The sequence below is a fragment of the Engraulis encrasicolus genome, chromosome 15, assembly GCF_034702125.1.
Source record: "Engraulis encrasicolus isolate BLACKSEA-1 chromosome 15, IST_EnEncr_1.0, whole genome shotgun sequence".
Classification (NCBI taxonomy): Eukaryota; Metazoa; Chordata; class Actinopteri; order Clupeiformes; family Engraulidae; genus Engraulis; species Engraulis encrasicolus.
In genome coordinates, this window is record NC_085871.1 from 50,629,275 (window position 1) to 50,651,298 (window position 22,024).

The 22,024-nt window shown below is 41.0% G+C and overlaps 1 protein-coding gene and 10 non-coding genes across 11 annotated transcripts in view; all 11 read right to left on the reverse strand.

Annotated features, from left to right (window-relative positions):
• Positions 1–1,666, reverse strand: part of LOC134464726 (N-acylneuraminate cytidylyltransferase-like) — a 6,191-nt gene extending 4,525 nt beyond the window's left edge. Inside the window, exons 1-2 of the mRNA XM_063218078.1 lie at positions 1,386–1,666; positions 18–160 (exon numbers count right to left, since the gene is read on the reverse strand). Coding sequence (XP_063074148.1) covers positions 18–160; positions 1,386–1,603 — 361 coding nt within the window. The 5' untranslated portion in view covers positions 1,604–1,666. The remainder of the gene's footprint in view (positions 1–17; positions 161–1,385) is intronic.
• A 693-nt stretch (positions 1,667–2,359) lies between these two features.
• Positions 2,360–2,500, reverse strand: LOC134464862 (U4 spliceosomal RNA). Its single transcript, XR_010038068.1, has one exon. It is a non-coding gene; the product is annotated as a U4 spliceosomal RNA (small nuclear RNA).
• A 760-nt stretch (positions 2,501–3,260) lies between these two features.
• LOC134464872 (U5 spliceosomal RNA) lies at positions 3,261–3,375 on the reverse strand. Its single transcript, XR_010038077.1, has one exon. It is a non-coding gene; the product is annotated as a U5 spliceosomal RNA (small nuclear RNA).
• A 2,193-nt stretch (positions 3,376–5,568) lies between these two features.
• Positions 5,569–5,683, reverse strand: LOC134464868 (U5 spliceosomal RNA). The gene has a single exon (XR_010038073.1). It is a non-coding gene; the product is annotated as a U5 spliceosomal RNA (small nuclear RNA).
• A 1,460-nt stretch (positions 5,684–7,143) lies between these two features.
• LOC134464870 (U5 spliceosomal RNA) lies at positions 7,144–7,258 on the reverse strand. Its single transcript, XR_010038075.1, has one exon. It is a non-coding gene; the product is annotated as a U5 spliceosomal RNA (small nuclear RNA).
• A 1,525-nt stretch (positions 7,259–8,783) lies between these two features.
• On the reverse strand, positions 8,784–8,898 carry LOC134464871 (U5 spliceosomal RNA). Its single transcript, XR_010038076.1, has one exon. It is a non-coding gene; the product is annotated as a U5 spliceosomal RNA (small nuclear RNA).
• Positions 8,899–11,749: 2,851 nt separating this feature from the next.
• Positions 11,750–11,864, reverse strand: LOC134464873 (U5 spliceosomal RNA). The gene has a single exon (XR_010038078.1). It is a non-coding gene; the product is annotated as a U5 spliceosomal RNA (small nuclear RNA).
• Positions 11,865–13,053: 1,189 nt separating this feature from the next.
• Positions 13,054–13,168, reverse strand: LOC134464867 (U5 spliceosomal RNA). Its single transcript, XR_010038072.1, has one exon. It is a non-coding gene; the product is annotated as a U5 spliceosomal RNA (small nuclear RNA).
• A 3,211-nt stretch (positions 13,169–16,379) lies between these two features.
• On the reverse strand, positions 16,380–16,494 carry LOC134464864 (U5 spliceosomal RNA). The gene has a single exon (XR_010038070.1). It is a non-coding gene; the product is annotated as a U5 spliceosomal RNA (small nuclear RNA).
• A 1,596-nt stretch (positions 16,495–18,090) lies between these two features.
• Positions 18,091–18,205, reverse strand: LOC134464865 (U5 spliceosomal RNA). The gene has a single exon (XR_010038071.1). It is a non-coding gene; the product is annotated as a U5 spliceosomal RNA (small nuclear RNA).
• A 1,083-nt stretch (positions 18,206–19,288) lies between these two features.
• On the reverse strand, positions 19,289–19,403 carry LOC134464863 (U5 spliceosomal RNA). Its single transcript, XR_010038069.1, has one exon. It is a non-coding gene; the product is annotated as a U5 spliceosomal RNA (small nuclear RNA).
• Between the last annotated feature and the right edge of the window lie 2,621 nt (positions 19,404–22,024).

Here is a 22,024-nt window from a genome sequence, read left to right on the forward strand (position 1 = left end):
ATGGCATGGTTAGTTACCAGGGTTAAGAGCAGTGAACTCCTGTATGGTCTCCAGGGAGCTGGAGGCGTCTCGGGACACCTGGGCACTGCGGCGATGCACCTGAGCTCCCCAGGCCTTCGCCACCTTCTCAATCTCATCGTGGTCCGTTGACACCCAGACGCTGAGGGAGGGAGAGGGAGAAATAAATACAATTGGGACTCCATGCATCACAGTGGGAGACAAACATCACTTGAAGAGAGCAGCTGGAACACACTGCAGGTTTTTACATTAATATTTAACATATTGCTACCCTTCAGTTCAAAATCTGTCTCTAACGTGGCAGGTACGTTTTTCCCCCCCAGTTTTGTACATGAAAGTAGAACAACGTAACAGGATACACAATACACAACAGGCATTAATGCATAGTGGTATGCATGAAAAAGATTTTCTCTGATTCATGCCACTAACGCCTCTTTTCCACTGCCAGTTTTCTGGTAGGCCTACAGCTCAACACAACGCGACTCGGCTGTCACTATTTGCTCTTCGATTGAGCTGTGTTGTGTCCAATCGAAAAGCAAGACGTGGCAGCCTAGCCGCGATGTGTCGAGTTGTAGGCCTACAAGAAAACTGGCAGTGGACAAGGGGCATAATGAACTTCCACAACCAGCCAAATGCTGGTGAAATTTCAGTTTGGCAGTTTGGCACACATTGGATGTGTGTTTGGCCAGTGAGATTAACATCTACTAGTCATTTTGGCTGGTGATGAAAAAAAAAGTTAATTTAGAGTCCTGTTCAGATTTAAAGGATTTAAAATACCATCTAAATGCAATGCAATGCAATGCCACACTGTGAGACACGTGATCTGATGTACGAATGGGCAAAAGCATTTCTTGGCGCTAAGGGCCAATCATTTTTTTTGCACATTAAAGTAGGACAACACAACACAACGCTGTCAAACAATACACAACATACATTTATGCCTAGTGCTTATCAAGTGGAATACCCCTGGCCTAGTGGAATGCATGAACAGATTTAGTCCGATTTTAAAAAGGCATAGCCAACCCACACTAGTCAACATAACACAATGCTATTATCAATACACAACATGCATTAATGCCTAATGGAATGCATGAACAGATTTAGTCCGATTTGAAAGGCATAGCCATGAGGGCTACATGTTTTTTTTTTAATCACCAGACAAAATGGCTAGTAGATTTTAATCAGCCAAACACACACCCACTTTAATGGGTCAAAGTGGCAAGCTGGTAAGTCAGTCTTTTCTACCAGACACAGTGAAATTTCACCAGCATTTGGCCAGTTTGCTGGTGTTACTGTAATTTAGAGCTCTGAATGCATGAACATTTAGTCAGACCAAAAGGCATACAACACTACACACGGTAGCCTACCTGTCAAAGAGTTCTGAGTCCACGGCGGCCCTGAGTACCCAGCCTATGAGGGGGACCCCGGCTAACATCTTGATGTTCTTCAGGGGAATACCTTTACTGCCGCCCCTCGCACACACCAGGGCTGCGATGTGTGGTCTGTCTCTCCGCTGGCTTTTAGCGTTCTTGGCCTCTGTAGCTCCATCGTCTCCCGATATTTGGCGTTTCTTTGCCGTTTCCATGGGTGTTGTTGCAACACAGCAGGACGGGTGTTATAGTAAAGTAGACGTGGCCTTTTGATGGTAAACAAAACGATCGCCCAGTCGCTTGCAAGTAAAATACAAACGTTGAACTCAGAGAAAAGTTATCTGTGTCCAATAATCCGTGTCTTCGTGTTTCTTATTTATGCCCGAGTGCTGTTGGCCTGCGAGTCTTCCCCTGTGTAAGTTCTCTGCTGATACTTTTCCTGCGGCTAAAAGAGTCGGCTCATATTCAGTGAAGGACCAGGAAGTCCATTCAAGCTACGGACCAATCAGCAACTACCTAGCCCTACCTACATTTACCGTAATGCATAGAAAACACGCGCCATCAGACACTTTATGAGGGTTCTTTGAGATCTGATCATAGTCTCTTCGATATAAAAAGCTTAACAAAGCCCCGATTTGGTTCTGTTGTGTTGGTTGTTTACAATGGTGATACACGCTGAGATAAAATGCTTTTTTTTTAAATTACGGAAAGCAGGTCCAAGAAAGTCTTTTCAACCTACGGACCAATCAACAAGCTCTACGTTTACCGTAATGATCCGAAAACCCAAGCAGTCAACAGGGTATTGGGTGGATACAGACACTTTTTGAAGAAGTTTCCTTGAGATCTGCTCAGAGTCTACACTAATCTCGGCGTAAAAAACTAATCACTAAAGAGCTACTTTGTCAAGCTACTCTTAACAATGAGCTCTCAGGCTCTCCACTTTGTATCATTATTATTCACAGGTAAATCAGTCTCCGTAGAGACCGTCAAAAATTGCCATTGCCGACTATATTTCAAGTCGTCAAGGCGGGGTATTGGGTAAAGTTTTCAACTAGCAATAATCGCGCCTCGGATAAACCTCATAGGCTACGATACTGCCACTGCGCAAAGCTGACGTACCAACTGTAATTTTCAGGACAGTACAGAGCACCACAAATCTCACGTTGACGGTTTTGTACACAATATTCACAAAATCAAAACGCATGATGCATTCACAGTCATGTATTCAGATTCCAAAGCACACTAGGACAACCATGCACTTTGAAAAGGGAAATTGGTGTTTTATAAAACACATTTTAGAATGAATTAATCGCAGTGCATTGTGGGACAGGATGTAATGACGTGATCCATCCGGATGTAGCTGCTTGCTTTCCGCAGATGTCACCAGATTTAAAATACCGGTAAGCGTTTTGATGTTTGGACACCGTGTGTTTCACACAACTCAGCAAGTAATCCTGAAATCTATCAGGAGTTTCTTTCTCCTTCTGCGTGCGCTGGATAGTGACATACTAGTGAATAAAATACAGCGAGTGCACTCACAACGAAGGTAAAGCCAGGCAGTAGCCTACAAAGTTGCAGGATTCTTTGCTGATAGAGTTTACAAGCGACATCTGTGAACCTTCATCAGTAACGCTGAGACCGACGACAAGCTTGGTGAACATCACACTACTACGGTACCACTATGTTTACAAAGCACGTTAACGTTAGAAACAAGAACGAAGTTTGACAGCTTGCCTTGATATTTTGTTGCGACTTGCATAGAAGGAAGCACGTGCCAGGTATAAGCAAACGGAAACTGTTGTTACAACGTTTCTATTTCCTTCGTCCCATGCAGTACTTTGCAACAATGTATTATTTTTATACAACGAAAGGACCCCGCCGTAAGGCAGGGCATCAAAAAATTCTTAGAAACTCATGTTGGTCCTCTCCACGGAAATCTTTAGTAAAAGGCGAAATATTTATACGATTTGAAGTGAACCATGAGTGCAATTACTCTGACTGAAGTGTCGTGTGGGACTGACATTCTGACTCATCAGTTACTATGACGGTTACAGGCCATTAGCAGACAAAGACATAAACCACAATCCTCATTCATTCACATGGATGTTTACTGTTTTAGTTTTCAATGTTAGGTAAAGGTCACTTCTATAAACTTTTCCTTCAAAAATGAGCCACAGCAAATGTCAAAATGACGTTGAGAGACACAGTTCAAATGCAGCCTGCAGTGGAGAGCATGCTGGGGTAGGAGTGGTCTTCTAACTACGCAGACTCTCAACCACTGTGCAGGGGAACACTAGTGTGCACTGCCGTGAGTGAGAGAGATCCTATGGAGTACCGCGGAAAGTCATAGAGTCACTGTACATTGTTAATACAGGCAATAGGATTGTATTATTAGTGGACATTTACAATTGGTAATGTGCATTGGCATTTTATCCTCAAAAAGGTGTGCCTTGGCTCAAAAAAGGTTGAAAAGCACTGGCCAACAGAACTGTTTAACACTAAAACCACAAGGACAGTATTCAGAATTAAAACATGGGCTATAACACTGATTCCCCTGAGACTGAACGTGGGTCAACACATGATCTTGTTTCCTCCTAACCTGCGGTTTGGAGTGTGCTGCGTCTGTGTGTGTTGCGTGAGCGCATGTTAAGTATGTTTGCACATGTTATTTATAAAAGAATTCTGACACCTGTAACTGAATAAAAGTACTGTGCATTGGGGACCCTCGGCTTTGGCCTCTATACTTTGAACCTGTGTAAGCCTTCTGTGCAATAAGGTAAATTTTGGTGGTAGATCTCCATGTCTACCCCTGGCGTAGTCGCTACATGGATCAGAACTGGTAACTAAATTCTTGTCTAATGTATAGAACTTCCACTCCGCTCCACCGTTATAATGATGTGGTTGCCAGAAAGAAGATCAGCGTGCACAAGGCAAGCAGGCTAATATATTAGTTTACTCAAGATTCAAGATTCAAGATTCAAGGAGTTTATTGTCATTGTCAATGAAGTCAACGAAATTGTGGGTGGAGCAACAACACTGCGTAGTTTGAAGGCCTATAGAAGTAACCAAAAAGAAGTAGGCCTAGTCAAATAAAGTTTAAATTCATGAAGTATATCATGAAGTATAATAAATTAAAGTAAATAATAGTAATAATATGAGTATTAACAAATTAATCAAGTAAATCAAAAACAGTAAAATATAAAAATGTGATCCTCTCCCCACAATTCAAAGTTAATAACCCAGTGCTGTTGATATTTTTAAGGTGCACACAACACACACACACACACACACACACACACACACACACACACACACACACACACACACACACACACACACACACACACACACACACACACGCACACACGCACACATGCACACATGTATGAATACACAAAATCAATAGGATGTTACAGTAGGCCTAAGTGCCATCCCTTAAAAGGAAAAAAAAACACAGAACAACATGACCAGAGACCTATGTAAGAGCACTAGAATTAAGCAGTCTAATGGCTTTATGCATTATGGATTGTAGTTGAGGAATGTAATCTCCTCTCCCTGAGGATCTCAACCTGTGAGTGGACAAAGCATCTCGCTCTTCTCCCTAATGCAGGGCTATTCAAATGGCGGCCCTTGGACGGCAAGGTTCAGGCCCCCCACAAGCCCTTGAAATATGGAATCATTTTTCGGAATTTAGAGATAACAGTACGGATTCCATATTGAGCTGATACAGGACGTTAAAATGCAGGAAATTACATCTAAGAGATAGGAAGCACACTGGCATAGGCTGTAAGCTCATTTGAAAGCTCAGACAACAAAATGCAACCGCCTGATAATAATCTTTTAGCCATTATTCTAGGCTGGTATAAGTTACTAAAGGATTTATTTAAGGATGTTTCTAACCACATTTCATATCTACTGCTAACACATACAGTATGTAAGTTAGCCTTTCTAGTCGTGACAGTTCCTGATACTACTACTACTGGGGCATAATGACTAAACAACATATTTGGGGGAAACATTGATGTAGGTAGCGACTAAGGATTGTCATTCAAGTGTAACTTAGAGAGAAAAAGAGTGAGAGAATGAGCACAAGACTGGATATACCCAGACATTAGATTATTTCTACTTATTGTGCTCAATAGCATTTCTCTATAATTTCTTATTTTTATACAACATTAGGACCCCACCGTAAGGCAGGGCATCAAAAAATTCTTGGAAACTCATGTTGGTCCTCTCCACGGAAATCTTTAGTAAAAGGCGAAAGATTTATGCGATATGAAGTGAACCATGAGTGTTGTTATTTAAGTTGAAGTGTCGTGTGGGAGTAACATTCTGACTCATCAGTTACCATGACGGTTACCAGCCAATAGCAGACAAGAATAAACCACAATCTTCATTCATTCACATGGATGTTTAATCTTTATTCTACTTTTCTATTTAAATACAATCCACTTAGATAAGCTTTTCCATAACAAATGAGCCACTGCAGATGTCTAAATGGCGTTTAAACGCTCCACACTAGTGTGGCCTGCAGCGCTGAGCATGCTGGGATAGGTAGTCTTTCAAAGGAGGCGTGGACCTCCTGCCCTGCAGCTGTCATGGGCACACAGTAGTCTACTGTACCGCCCGATAGAAAAACACCAAGAACAGAGTAGTCTACTGTATTGCTCCATACTAAAACAAGTGCAGATACAGTAGCATACTGTACTGCTCAATACTAAAACCACAAGGACAGACGCAGTAGCCTATTTCATAACTAAATACTAAAACATCAAGTACACAGAGTAGCCTATTTTATAACTGAATACTAAAACCCAAGACAGAGTATCCTACTTTACTGCTCAATACTAAAACCCAAGACACAGTAGCCTACTTTATAACTCTAAACTAACAACATGACGCCATAATAACTCAATACAACACCAAGTACAGACGCAGTAGCCTACTTTATATCTCAAAACTAAAACCCAAGATGCAGTAGCCAACTTTATACCTCAATACTAAAACCACAAGTACAGACAGAGTAGCCGTCTTTATAACTCAATGCTAAAACCACAAGATGCAGTAGCCTACTTTATAACTCAATACTAAAACAGAGAGAGTAGAGAGAGAGAGGTTCCATTGACCCATTATTTCCTGGTTCTATTATGGCCCCCCTTAGGCAGACCTAGGCAGACCTGAGGACTGTTCTATTCAATGCTAGGAGCATTATGACACACCCCTTTAGGCAGACCGGAACCTGGTCATGTTAGGTGCCCATAGAAACCTATTATGTTGGCATATCTCTATACTTAAAGAATCTCTGACTAAAACATCAAGGACAGACGCAGTAGCCTATTGGACTGATCAATACTAAAACCACAAGGACAGATGCAGTAGCCTACTTTATATCTCAATACTAAAACAAGTACAGACGCAGTAGCCTACTTTATAACTCAATACTAAAACCATGACACCATAATAACTCAATACTAAAACAAGTACAGACGCAGTAGCCTACTTTATATCTCAATACTAAAACCCAAGACGCAGTATCCTACTTCACTGCTCAATACTAAGGATGTTTCTTAACACATTTCATATCTACCACCCAAACATACAGTATGTAGCCTTTACAGTCATGAAACTCCCTGCTATTGGGAAATCCTAACTAAAAAAAACTTCTTTGAAGAAGACATTGATGCGTCTGCACTGTATGTGTCAGTGCACGTGTTACACTTTAATACAAAACATTTTGTTTTTAAACAACATTAGGACCCCACCTTGAGGCAGGGCATCAAAAAATTCTTGGAAACTCATGTTGGTCCTCTCCACGGAAATCTTTAGTAAAAGGCGAAAGATTTATACGATTTGAAGTGAACCATGAGTGTTATTAATTAAGGTGTAGTGTCGTGTGGGAGTAACATTCTGACTCATCAGTTACCATGACGGTTACCAGCCAATATCAGACGAGGATATAAACCACAATCTTCATTCATTCACATGGATGTTTAATCATTATTCTACTTTTCTATTGAAATACAATCCACTTAAATAAGCTTTTCCATAACAAATGAGCCTCAGCAGATGTCTAAATGGCGTTTAAACGCTCCACACTAGTGTGGCCTGCAGCGCTGAGCATGCTGGGAGAGGAGTGGTCTTCCAAACTAAAGCAGACGTGGACCTCCTGCCCTGCAGCTGTCATGGGCACACAGTAGCCTACTGTACTGCCCAATAGTAAAACCACAAGAACAGAGTAGTCTACTGTACTGCTCCATACTAAAACCACAAGAACAGAGTAGTCTACTGTACTGCTCCATACTAAAACCACAAGGACAGAGTAGACTACTGTACAGATCAATAGTAAACCCCCAAGGGCACAGTAGACTACTGGACTGATCAATACTAAAACCACAAGAACAGATTACAGTAGCCTACTGTACTGCTCAATACTTAAACCACAAGGACAGATGCAGTAGCCTACTTTATAACTGAATACTAAAACCCAAGACACAGTAGCCTATTTTATAACTGAATACTAAAACCCAAGACAGAGTATCCTACTTTATAACTCAATACTAAAACCACAAGGACAGACGCAGTAGCCTACTTTATATCTCAATACTAAAACCCAAGATGCAGTAGCCTACTTTATAAATGAATACTAAAACCACAAGTACAGACAGAGTAGCCGTCTTTATAACTCAATGCTAAAACCACAAGACCAGATACAGTATCCCACTGTACAGATCAATAGTACAACAAGAACACAGAGTAGCTACTGTTAAGCTTATTGCTCCATACTAAAACAAGTGCAGATACAGTAGCATACTGTACTGCTCAATACTAAAACAAGTACAGACGCAGTAGCCTACTTCATAACTCAATGCTAAAACCCAAGATGCAGTAGCCTACTTCATAACTCAATACTAAAACAAGTACAGACGCAGTAGCCTACTTTATATCTCAATACTAAAACAAGTACAGACGCAGTAGCCTACTTTATATCTCAATACTAAAACCATGACACCATAATAACTCAATACAACACCAAGGACAGATGCAGTAGCCTATTTTATATCTCAAGACTAAAACATCAAGACGCAGTAGCCTACTTTATACCTCAAGACTAAAACCCAAGATGCAGTATCCTACTTTACTGCTCAATACTAAAACCACGTGGAGAGATGCTGTAACCTACTTTACTGCTCCATACTAAGGATGTTTCTTAACACATTTCATATCTACCACCCAAACATACAGTATGTAGCCTTTACAGTCATGAAACTCCCTGCTATTGGGAAATCCTAACTAAAAAAAACTTCTTTGAAGAAGACATTGATGCGTCTGCACTGTATGTGTCAGTGCACGTGTTACACTTTAATACAAAACATTTTGTTTTTAGACAACATTAGGACCCCACCTTGAGGCAGGGCATCAAAAAATTCCTATAAACTCATGTTGGTCCTCTCCACGGAAACCTTTAGTAAAAGGCGAAAGATTTATACGATTTGAAGTGAACCATGAGTGTTGTAATTCAAATTGAAGTGTCGTGTGGGAGTCACACTCTGACTCATCAGTTACTATGACGGTTACCAGCCAATAGCAGACGAGGATATAAACCACAATCGTCATTCATTCACATGGATGTTTAATCTTTATTCTACTGTTCTATTGAAATACAATCCACTTAGATAAGCTTTTCCATAACAAATGAGCCTCTGCAGATGTCTAAATGGCGTTTAAACGCTCCACACTAGTGTGGCCTGCAGCGCTGAGCATGCTGGGAGAGGAGTGGTCTTCCAAACTAAAGCAGACGTGGACCTCCTGCCCTGCAGCTGTCATGGGCACACAGTAGCCTACTGTACTGCCCAATAGTAAAACCACAAGAACAGAGTAGCCTACTGTACAGATCAATAGTAAAACCACAAGAACACAGAGTAGTCTACTGTTACTGCCCAATAGAAAAACACCAAGAACAGAGTAGTCTACTGTTACTGCCCAATACTAAAACAAGTGCAGATACAGTAGCATACTGTACTGCTCAATACTAAAACCACAAGGACAGACGCAGTAGCCTATTTCATAACTAAATACTAAAACATCAAGTACACAGAGTAGCCTATTTCATAACTAAATACTAAAACCCAAGACTCAGTAGCCTACTTTGTTTCTCAATACTAAAACCACAAGGACAGATGCAGTAGCCTACTTTATATCTCAATACTAAAACCATGACGCCATAATAACTCAATACAACACCAAGTACAGACGCAGTAGCCTACTTTATAAATGAATACTAAAACCACAAGGACAGATGCAGTAGCCTACTTTATATCTCAATACTAAAACAAGTACAGACGCAGTAGCCTACTTCATAACTCAATGCTAAAACCCAAGATGCAGTAGCCTACTTCATAACTCAATGCTAAAACAGAGAGAGTAGAGAGAGAGAGGTTCCATTGACCCATTATTTCCTGGTTCTATTATGGCCCCCTTTAGGCAGACCTAGGCAGACCTGAGGACTGTTCTATTCAATGCTAGGAGCATTATGACACACCCTTTTAGGCAGACCGGAACCTGGTCATGTTAGGTGCCCATAGAAACCTATTATGTTGGCATATCTCTATACTTAAAGAATCTCTGACTAAAACATCAAGGACAGACGCAATAGCCTATTGGACTGATCAATGCTAAAACCCAAGATGCAGTAGCCTACTTCATAACTCAATACTAAAACAAGTACAGACGCAGTAGCCTACTTTATATCTCAATACTAAAACCATGACACCATAATAACTCAATACAACACCAAGTACAGACGCAGTAGCCTACTTTATATCTCAATACTAAAACCCAAGATGCTGTAACCTACTTTACTGCTCCATACTAAGGATGTTTCTTAACACATTTCATATCTACCACCCAAACATACAGTATGTAGCCTTTACAGTCATGAAACTCCCTGCTATTGGGAAATCCTAACTAAAAAAAACTTCTTTGAAGAAGACATTGATGCGTCTGCACAGTACTGCACTGCACTGTATGTGCATGTGCTAATCTTTACTACAAAACATTTTGTTTTTAAACAACATTAGGACCCCACCTTGAGGTAGTGATGGGAAATTTGAAGCGAGGCTTCGAAGCGTGCTTCGAGCAAAAGTGGGCGCAAAATCTGAAGCCTCGCTTCGAGGCGTTTGACGTCAAGAAATACCACGTGACAATGCCAGATGAGGCTTCACATTTTGCGAAGCGCGTGGACGTGCCATTGCGCTCCGCTAGTGCCGCTACCCAAACAAGCTTTCTGCGCCTCGGAGCACTTGTCAAGTTTTCAGATTGCGTTTGTTGTGTGAATGTTGAGACTGGATATGTAGTGACTTTGATTTGGTTCCACTATACAATAAATTCAGCTCATGCCATAGATTGACCCAAATGTCCAAATATGATATGCAATTCCCTTTTGATGTAGATTTTCAAAGTGAGATGCTCCCGAAGACGTGGTGGAAAATTGTTTTAGTTCTAGGCCTACCTTGAGCTAAGCTACCATAAACGAGACAGCAGTTCTGTCAGCAATTATTAGTAGTCCTACTCAACTTTATAGCTAAATAAGAGTGCAGACATATTTTATTTAGCCTATTTTAATGGTTTTTGTGCGGGTTTTAATGGGGTTTACAAGTTGTGTCATCTTGACGACAAGAAGGACACTCAGCTCTGCCGTGTAAGAAGTCACATGGCTGGCGCAGTGGTTAAACTGCCCGACCTGAATTCTCTAGATCATTGGTTCAAGTCCTCGTGGTAGCAGTATGATGATCACTTAATAATTTTAATTTCGCAGGGTAGCCTTCTGTGAAAGCTGACCAAATAATTAATGAAATTAGCTGGGAGCCTGGCCTAGTGGTGAAAGCGGCAGAATATTACCCTTATCATTGTGAGTTCGAATCGGCCTAGTGGATAACTGATATTTGTTAGAATCTCTTGAATTAGGCCTACATTTCATTCATAGGCCTATAATGTGACTCTATTCATTATATTTCTTTCCGGTTTAATTGGCTGCTGTTGCGTTTATGGCCCACTCCCGGTCGCGCGCCGACCTCCACAAAATGATGCTCTCTCTCACTTCCACGATAACACATGGGTCAGCGTTAAACTTGATTTGAGTGTTCCACAATCACGAGTCATTAATTCCATACATACACCCTATCACATTTATTAAAACGGAACGAATACACACGATTTAAAAAAAAAATGAAATCAATACCTGCCGTGTCATTTCATTGCACACCAGATGGCGCCAGTGAGAAATGAGGCTTCGAAAAATGCTTCGAATGCTTCGAACCTTTTTGCCTGAAAGCCTCATTGGTTCAGGAAGCCTCATTTGCCCATCACTATCTTGAGGCAGGGCATCAAAAAATTCTTAGAAACTCATGTTGGTCCTCTCTACGGAAATCTTTAGTAAAAGGCGAAAGATTTATACGATTTGAAGTGAACCATGAGTGTTGTAATTCATGTCTAAGTGTCGTGTGGGAGTAACATTCTGACTCAGCAGTTACTATGACGGTTACCAGCCAATAGCAGAGGAGGATATAAACCACAATCTTCATTCATTCACACGGATGTTTAATCTTTATTCTACTGTTCTATTGAAATACAATCACTTAGATAAGCTTTTCCATAACAAATGAGCCTCAGCAGATGTCTAAATGGCGTTTAAACGCTCCACACGAGTGTGGCCTGCAGCGCTGAGCATGCTGGGAGAGAAGTGGTCTTCCAAAGCAGACGTGGACCTCCTGCCCTGCAGCTGTCATGGGCACACAGTAGTCTACTGTACCGCCCGATAGAAAAACACCAAGAACAGAGTAGTCTACTGTATTGCTCCATAAACCACAAGAACAGAGTAGCCTACTGCACCGCTCAATAGTAAAACCACAAGAACACAGAGTAGCTACCGGTACTGTACTGCTCCATACTAAAACCACAAGGACAGAGTAGACTACTGTACAGATCAATAGTAAACCCCCAAGGGCACAGTAGACTACTGGACTGATCAATACTAAAACCACAAGTACAGACACAGTAGCATACTTCATAACTGAATACTAAAACCACAAGTACAGACACAGTAGCATACTTCATAACTGAATACTAAAACCACAAGAACAGACGCAGTAGCCTACTTTATATCTCAAAACTAAAACCCAAGATGCAGTAGCCAACTTTATACCTCAATACTAAAGCCCAAGATGCAGTAGCCTACTTTATATCTCAATACTAAAACCACGTGGAGAGATGCTGTAACCTACTTCATAACTGAATACTAAAACCACAAGTACAGACACAGTAGCATACTTCATAACTGAATACTAAAACCACAAGAACAGACGCAGTAGCATACTTTATAACTCAATACTAAAACCCAAGATGCAGTATCCTACTTCACTGCTCAATATTAAAACCATGTGGACAGATGCTGTAACCTACTTTACTGCTCCATACTAAGGATGTTTCTTAACACATTTCATATCTACCACCCAAACATACAGTATGTAGACTTCACAGTCATGACACCCCCTGCTATTGGGCCATCATAACTAAAAAAACTTCTTTAAAGAAGTCATTGATGTGTCTGCACTGTATGTGCATGTGCTACACTTTACCACAAAACATTTCGTTTTTAAACAACATTAGGACCCCACCTTGAGGCAGGGCATCAAAAAATTCCTATAAACTCATGTTGGTCCTCTCCACGGAAATCTTTAGTAAAAGGCGAAAGATTTATACGATTTGAAGTGAACCACGAGTGTTGTAATTCACAGCAAAGTGTCGTGTGGGAGTCACATTCTGACTCATCAGTTACCATGACGGTTACAGGCTATTAGCAGACAAAGACATAAACCACAATCCTCATTCTTTCACATGGATGTTTAATCTTTATTCTACTTTTCTATTGAAATAAAATCCACTTAAATAAGCTTTTCCATAACAAATGAGCCTCAGCAGATGTCTAAATGGCGTTTAAACGCTCCACACGAGTGTGGCCTGCAGCGCTGAGCATGCTGGGAAAGGAGTGGTCTTCCAAAGCAGACGTGGACCTCCTGCCCTGCAGCTGCATTAACAAATTGGGGCTTTCTCAAAACCTAGGGCAGTGTCCTTCCAAGTGTAGTGATTGGATACTCTTTGGTGAACTCTACAGAATATCCAATCACTGAGTGTGACTAATAAAGAGTATCCAATCACTGGGTGTGACTAATTAGGCTAATACACTTGGAAGGACACTTGGGCTGTAACGATATTGTATCGAAACGAGAATCGTGAAACACAGAGTCACGATACTGTATCGTTATACAAAGAGGCAGTATCGTGATACGCCCTTTTAACGTTTTGATACCCGTCTGCCCAGAAAACAACCACATGATATGAAGTGATAGTGCTTCCAAGCAGTGTTAATTTTGTCATTCATTTTTTTATTTAGTCTTAGTCTTAGTCTTGTGTCAAAGTCCATTCTTAGTCTAAGTCACTTTTAGTCTTTCAAAAATATTTTTTGTTTAGTTACTATTTAGTCGACTAAAAGTCCTCAACATTTTTGTCTAGTTTTAGTCTTTCACAAATAATTTTTGTTTAGTCATTATTTAGTCGACTAAAAGTCCTCAACATTTTTGTCTAGTTTTAGTCTAAACATTTTAGTTTTTAGTTTAAGTCACAATACAATAAATCACAAGGCCTTTAGTAATGCACTAAGGCTTGGTTATTGCCATTCTGGTAATAGCAAATTTATAACACTGTGTTAAAAATTAAAGCAGTCAATAGTGCATACAAATGTGAATATGTCGCTGGTGCTACATATTCGTAAAGGGATTTTTGTTTTGTTTGAGAAGCTTCTCCCCCAATATTCGTTAGGGTCAGTCTGCTAAAAGTAAAATCTGTGGATGGATTCAGCTGTAATTAATCATTTTTTAAATCCCATAGTGTCCCTTTAAATGTTGATTACAACTTAACAATAAATGTATAGGTTTTAGTTGTACCAATTGTTGTAAATTGCTGTAAATTGGTTGTACCAATTTATGTCTGAGCCCCCCCAAAAAGTCTACGTCTTAGTCGTTTTTAGTCTTTCACAAATCATTTTTGTTAGTCAGAATTTAGTCGACTAAAAGTTAGTTCTTAGTCTTAGTCACTTTTAGTCTTTCACATATCATTTTTGTTTAGTCATTATTTAGTCGACTAAAAGTCCTCAACATTTTAGTCTTGTTTTAGTCTTTCACAGATCATTTTTGTTAGTCAGAATTTAGTCGATTAAACTCTCAAAAGGTTTGTCGACTAATATATTTAGTTTTAGTCTAGTCGACAAAATTAACACTGCTCTCCATGCATCATCATTATTATATAGAAACTTTTAAAAATTATTGGTAGCCTATAAACTATGATAGTTTTTATTCATAAAGTTTAAATTGTTGGCAAATGTAAAATCGAGGGGTGTATCGAACAGTAGGTCATGAATCGTTATACAAATCGAATCGTGAGTTGACTGTATCGTTACAGCCCCAAAGGACACCGTCCTAGGTTTTGAGAAGGACCCAATGACATGACATTACATTACACTGAGCAGACGCTTTTGACCAAAGCCACTAACAAGGAGGACATCCAAGCAAGGGGTCAGTACAGAGTACAGCAGTATACCAGTAATGTAGAAGAGATAGAGAGCAGAAAAGTAGCAGAGGACTAGGGCTGGGTAAAATAATCCATTTAAGTTAATCGATAATTGATCAATTCAATCTAAAATTCACAAAATCGATTCACAGGGCACAAACTCTATTTTTTGGTTCTTTATCTTTTTGTTCTTTTTGTTTAATTTAGGTCTATGGAACATACCCAGTAGGTATTAGTCAATTAGACCTAGGCCTACTTATTACAAATTAGCAATCTGTGAACACTGTCAAGACACAGCCCTTTGACATTTTAATATAAAAATAGGCAACAGCATATTTTGGGGGGAAATCCTGGCACCAAGAAGGGAACGGATTGAATCGATTTGGAATTAATCGAATCGAATCGCGATTAATCAATTCAAAGCCCTAAGAATCGAAATCGAATCGATACAGGAACATGGCTGCGATACCCAGCCCTACAGAGGACCTGTAGTGCAGGTTGGTTAGTATACGAGCAGCATCCTTGTCTGTAGTACTGGTGTTGTGGCATTATGGTGAAGTTTGGGAACCCCTGGCCCCGCCATTGCTCAATCGCCTGGGCTCTGAACTGCTACACTGGCGACTCAGGTTTGATTCCGGCCCGAGGTCATCTGTCCCACCAATTCTCTGTCCCTCTGTTACTGTCCTGTAATAACCAATGCATTAAAAGCCCAAATACGTGTTTTTTGTTGTTGTTTGTTTTTTTAAGTTTGGGAACCCCTGGTCTAGGCTGTATGCCAGAGTTCAAGTAACAAAACGCAAACGCCTCATTATCATCTTAGACATTATTCTAGACATTTCATTTTGTGTGCGAGTCCCCACTGCAAACTGTCTATATCTACGGCCAACACATACTGTCTGTATGTGGCCTTTCCAGTCGTGACAGTTCTTGGTACTGGGTCATCTTAACTAAAAACATCTTTCAGGAAGACATTAATGTAGGTAGCAATGAAGAATTGTCAAATGTAGAGCACAAGGCTGAATAGGCAGACCTACTACAAGCAATCAGAAATAAATCAAAGTGCTTGAAAGACAGTAATCACAGTAATTTCTTATGAAGTTAACTCTGCTTATCCCGTAAAAGCGGGATTCCAAATCAGTTCAACAAAATACTTTTGATACTTTCACAGGGGTGTGAACATACCATGTTCCTACTCAGCCTTCTCAAGCCTGTACTCTAACAACCAGCTGCAACAATGTAACTTTCCATACACGTGCAGAAGCCATGAATGAAATAACCACAGCTTCATGAATCATGATTTACCACTGTGTCAGATATTCTCACACACAGTATTATTTATAAGTTTCTCATTATTTTTCAACAAGCATAGGAAGCCCCGCCAGAGGCAGGGCATCAAAAAATTAATTCAAACTCATAATGGTCCTCTCCACGGAAATCTTTAGTAAAAGGCGAAAGATTTATGCGATCTGAAGAGAACCCAGAGTGTACTGATTCGCAAACGGGCATCTGAGGGTAGTCAACTAAACCACTAGTTGACTCTGAAACGGTTTCTACAAATTATATGTTCACTTACTGTATTTTTATATTTAATTAACTTGCACGGATCAATATAAGGCGACATTCTGACATCAACAGTGGTTCAAAAAACTTTGGTTGACTTAACAGGCAAATACATTTTACTACTCGAGAAACTCAACTTTACTACTCATCGTAAAACGCACGCTGGGATTTGTGCTACTCTTCCTGTGCGACCGAGCCACCTACTGGTAAAAAGTGGAACTGCAAGGGTAATCCAGTGTTTCTCAAAGTGGGGCGTAGCCCCCCTGGGGGGGCGCGGAGGCATCTCAGGGGGGGCTTGTCACACCTGATTTTGGTGTTTTTTTTCTCCCAAGAAAATTATTTCCTGTCTCGCCAATAAGTCAATACGTTTAAAGCCTTCACCAACATAATATTATTAATTGTCATGAATTTGAATAGCATAGGAAATGAACACACATCTGCATTCGACTGCAGTCCCTCTTTGTTTAATCTCCACCAGTCACCTTTCCTTTGATTCTGCGCAGCGATCGCAAAATCAGTTTGCGCAAGTAGGCCTACTGCTGTTGCTTTGGGGTGGGGGTCTCGGAAGCATTCAGACCCTCTGAGGGGGGATTGATAGAAAAAGTTTGAGAGCCACTGGGCTAAACAATTCTGCATGTCACAGTCCTCTTTGAAACACGTAGAACTATTTTAAAGCTGTGTGCGATCTACACGAAATTACTACAGTACTCTGCGGGTTATAAAATACAGCATATTCACCCATTGTCTCATACACAGTATTTGACACATGTAGTTAACTATTAAAAGCTAAACAATGCATTCTGGGTAGGTCTACAACTGGTCCATTTCACTTCCGCATTACAAGTACAGCATGGGCAGGCATTGATAGTGGCGTATTGGGCAGAAACCGTCATTTGAGATGATATACATTACAGAACAGGGACCAACATTTCTCAATCACAACAAACGAATCGAGCGTTTAGTGGTGCCTACGGGCATTCTACAGTACAATGTGAAGGGGGAACCCACATCCCATGCTCAAAGGGGGAAGGCAAAAGCCAGGGCACCAAGTCACGTCTGCTCCGATGTGCAAACACACATCTATCTATTCACATTCTAGCACCAAGAGCTCATCATTTTAATAATTTCCTTGCTTATGCTGTACTAGGGATGGCGAAAATTGAAAAAAACCTTAACCGGTTACTGAGACTTATTAACCGGTGGTTAACCGGTAATCTTAAATAATACAACGTTCGCGTGCCTGATATGCACAGCACTGTTTTTTTTATTATCATTATTTTTCACATAAGCCTTTTTTTTCGCTGCGCAGACAGGACCTGCCAAGTCCAGCCACTGTTGCCAGATGGAAAATGCTGAATTATGCTGTATACCAACTTGCCACGTGAATAGACACAAACCTAGCTCACAATACACCATATCCAGCAACGTGTCCAAAAACCACAACAAAGGACTGTGTTACTAAAAAGTTTCCAATACTATCTCCAGTTTTTTTTTGGCATTTTTATTTTGCACAACGGAAGGAAGCCCCGCCAGAGGCAGGGCATCAAAAAATTAGTTCAAACTCATAATGGTCCTCTCCACGGAAATCTTTAGTAAAAGGCGAAAGATTTATGCGATCTGAAGAGAACCCAGAGTGTACTGGAGAGTAACAGGACTCGGGCACAAAGCCATTCACCGGCATAGGACTCACACGGGCGGCTGATACCCCAGCCACAGTCGGTCCAACCCACAGACCTATATTCTGATCCAACCACAGACTTTGCTAGTGCCAGTAACGCCCATTTTTCGCGGATTTCACCTAGGAGTATCCAATAAATAGTTTAAGTGTAATTCATAATTGGACATTCCTGCAAAAAAAACATGACGTGACTCGCACAAGCAAGGCTACATTGGAAGACTTCAACTGACTTCAATTTGAGAGACACTCACTCTCATTCTTTCTTTGTTTACAGTTGCCAAGAAGCCACGCAGTCGCAGTGCATATTGGGTAACAAACATATACTCTAGTCTACTTCCGCCTTGCTATCAGCATGTATTCAGCATAGAAAAGCAAAATATTATGTGGCCATCGTTTCTCAAAAATACACAACGATATGAAAAGCACACGCTTGCACACCTTATGGAACAAATGTGTCCGTTGTAGTACAACATAGCAGGGACAAGAGCGAGCCGAACACATGACAAATGCAAACCACTGTACAGACAGGGCACGGTTGCAGATGGACACTCCCAACTGAGATCACTCCCGGACGTGTAGCCCCAGGTGTTTCTATCACTCCCAGACGTTCTATCCCACCCGATTACATTTCACGTATTATCATACACTGCCACATACAAGCAATTTAGGGTTAGGTTTAGGGTTAAGGTTAGGGTTAGGTTTAGGGTTAAGGTTAGGTTTAGGGTACGTAACAAAAAACTAACATCAAAAAGATAACTAGCTCCGTTATATGGCGGTGGGCTCGATAGTCTGGCTAGTGGGAGCGTGCCGACCGGGGATCGTCCCGCGTTGGGAGCGACAATCTGGGAATCGCAGGGCAACAACATGCATATAATGTCCGCTTTGGCCCTAGAAACATATTTCTCGCCTAACAAAGTACGTCTCCGCTGCTCTGCTTCCATTACGAGCGGCTCCGAGCCATTAAGTGACTATTAAATGTCTGTACAATCAGAGACATAATACTGTTACTTTACTCTTTTTTTTTCTTTTCACAAGTATAGGAAGCCCCGCCAGAGGCAGGGCATCAAAAAATTTGTTCAAACTCATAATGGTCCTCTCCACGGAAATCTTTAGTAAAAGGCGAAAGATTTATACGATCTGAAGAGAACCCAGAGTGTACTGGAGATGAGAAGGGGCTCAGACGGTACCCATTCAGCCGCATAGCACTCACACGGACGGCTGTTATGGATTCTCAATTCACTACGGCGCAGTGTACTGTTGATTAGACAATAATAACAACACATATGTGAAGTAAACGTCAAACTGTAGGAGAAAAGGTTAGTTTTAAAATAGATTTTAGTAAGCTGCATATCCGCAATGCATTATGGGAGCACATCCCTCTTCCTGATTCATTCATAGAAATCCTGTCAGTCCGGGATGGACAAATGTGCACTTACTTCGCTACATTCGGACAATCTATGTGCTATAATGTATATAATTAAACTGCAATGGCTGCATAGTCAAGTACCCAAACACGCCATATGGAAGTCTGCATTTAGGATCCACACATAAATCCACGGCAGTGTCTGGGTGAAGAGTGTACATTTCATTGGTTCGTTTCATTAGTCCTGCTAAATGTATTCCTATATAGATTCAAGATAGTTTAGGCCTTGTATTGTGGTTGTTAGGATATGCCATTTTTTCTTTTGCAAAGTTTTAAGTACCAGCAGAGATTGTTTGGGAGGAAGGAACTTTGGTAGGCTACTTGTCAGATGACGATGATGATGGTCCACATGCAAGTAATTCTAAGTCCACCAGATGGCGCCAGACTGCTTATAACGAGGCACGACCAAACCCATGCTGGAGTGAGCCCCGAGGTCTACTTTGAGATTTACATTGTATCTTGCAGATAACTGTGGGGAGTAGGGCATGTTTTCCGAAACACAGTCACAAATTAAGTCTGCTCGAACAGATAAATAGGCTATGGACAAAATACTGTCACTGATCCAATTTCATGCATTTGCATTCTCACTCCCAGCCAGTTCTCTAGTCCAGTGTTTCCCAACCACTGTGCCGCGGCACACTAGTGTGCCGTGAGAGATCGTCAGGTGTGCCGTGGAAAATTCTTGGGGATTTTTTTTTTTTTAATTCATCGTTATTATCAGCAAATAATGCCTATGTCATTTTCTAGTAGCCTAGTGTCTGCTGTTGACTGGCGTCCTAAGCATGAAATAATTCCTTATCACTAGGTGGCAGCAGGTAGCGAATTGCATTGATGTATCTTCAGTAGGCCTAGCCCTGACAAAAAACGTCCATCAGCTGCCAGTCAAAACAATCCTCCAGACATGACTTATAGTTAACTTTGCTAGCGCTGTTTCTTCATTAATTAGGTCAGAAAACCAAAATCCTACCCTGAAACAGATTTGTGTTTTGCTTACAACCTTACTGAAAAGTTAAACGAGTGAGGTGGTGGCATGATTGAGCACACAACGTAGTTTGTTGGTCCGCGTGCTTTCTAGTCGAGTGTGAGGATGCCGAGACCCTTCAAGCCAGACTATCCAACTGCCGGTAAGCATAATATAGCCCGGTTTTAGGGAAAGGGGAAAGCGATTACCTCCTGTTACCTCGCGGAGAAACTTGCACATTTGTCACAAACACCCTTGGCACAATTTCCAAAAAGTTTTTAATAATAATATGACCGTAATATTTTGCATTTGAAAATATGAGATTTCCGAGAAGTCCGAACGAAGTGCGACACAACAACTAACGAACAACGACGATTTTTCAAAACCCTCAGACCAACGTGGTCCGATGTAGGTACGAAGTAAGTGCGATGAAATTCCAACCAAGTAAGTTCAGACGCAGGATGAAGTTTTCTGAAATGCTTGGAGTGTCTCGCCTCAGCTCGGGTGCATTTGTCGCAGTGACGCTGTACCACACAGTGCCTGTCAAATTCATGCTATACATCTATCAAAGTCCACAAATCTTTGTCAACACAATGATGTCCCCGACTTCACCCCTCTTCAACTGCAGTTACCAAATGCGACATTACAATCCACCATTTATTATTTTTACTTAGGCCAAGTTTTGCATAATGGCTAATGTTTAATAGTGTAGGGCAGGGGTGTCAAACTCATTTTGTCAACAACAATATAGTCATTCTTATCAGATAATTATTTGTTTTCATTATTTCATCATTTTTGGTTGGTGCTGTGCCGCGAGATTTTTTCTAGGGAAAAAGTGTGCCTTGGCACAAAAAAGGTTGGGAAACACTGCTCTAGTCCAGTGGGAAGTCTACTTCACACACGCCCATCCAAAACTTCATAATAAACAATCTATCAACACAAATACCAGTCAGACGGACCACAGTTCCAGTAGCCTATTGGCAAACATAGCCCATAATTGCGCATGACGATAATCTTCAAGCAAATCGTCGCACTCATTTTCAAGGGCTGTTCAAGAAATATCATAGTTATGACAAATGAAAACAACACGACTAACTTGGCCATTGCACTAAGCGAACAGAAGAAAATTTGCCCCAAGTGGCCCATTCATTCAGCATGAGCGAACAGCGCGCGCGCTTCAGTAGTTTCGCTATCATAATTACAAGGCATACTACTGACTGACAATTAGGCTATTCATGTCACTCCACGAATTCTTCAGAAAGTCTGTTCATCTTGGTTTAGTAGTGGGTACCAAAGTTGTTCTTGCCGTAAAAAGTCTCGGTTGAGAGTGGACGACTGACACACACTCGAAGCTCGAAGCTGCTAACTCCAACCCATTAGCACCCTGCAAAAAC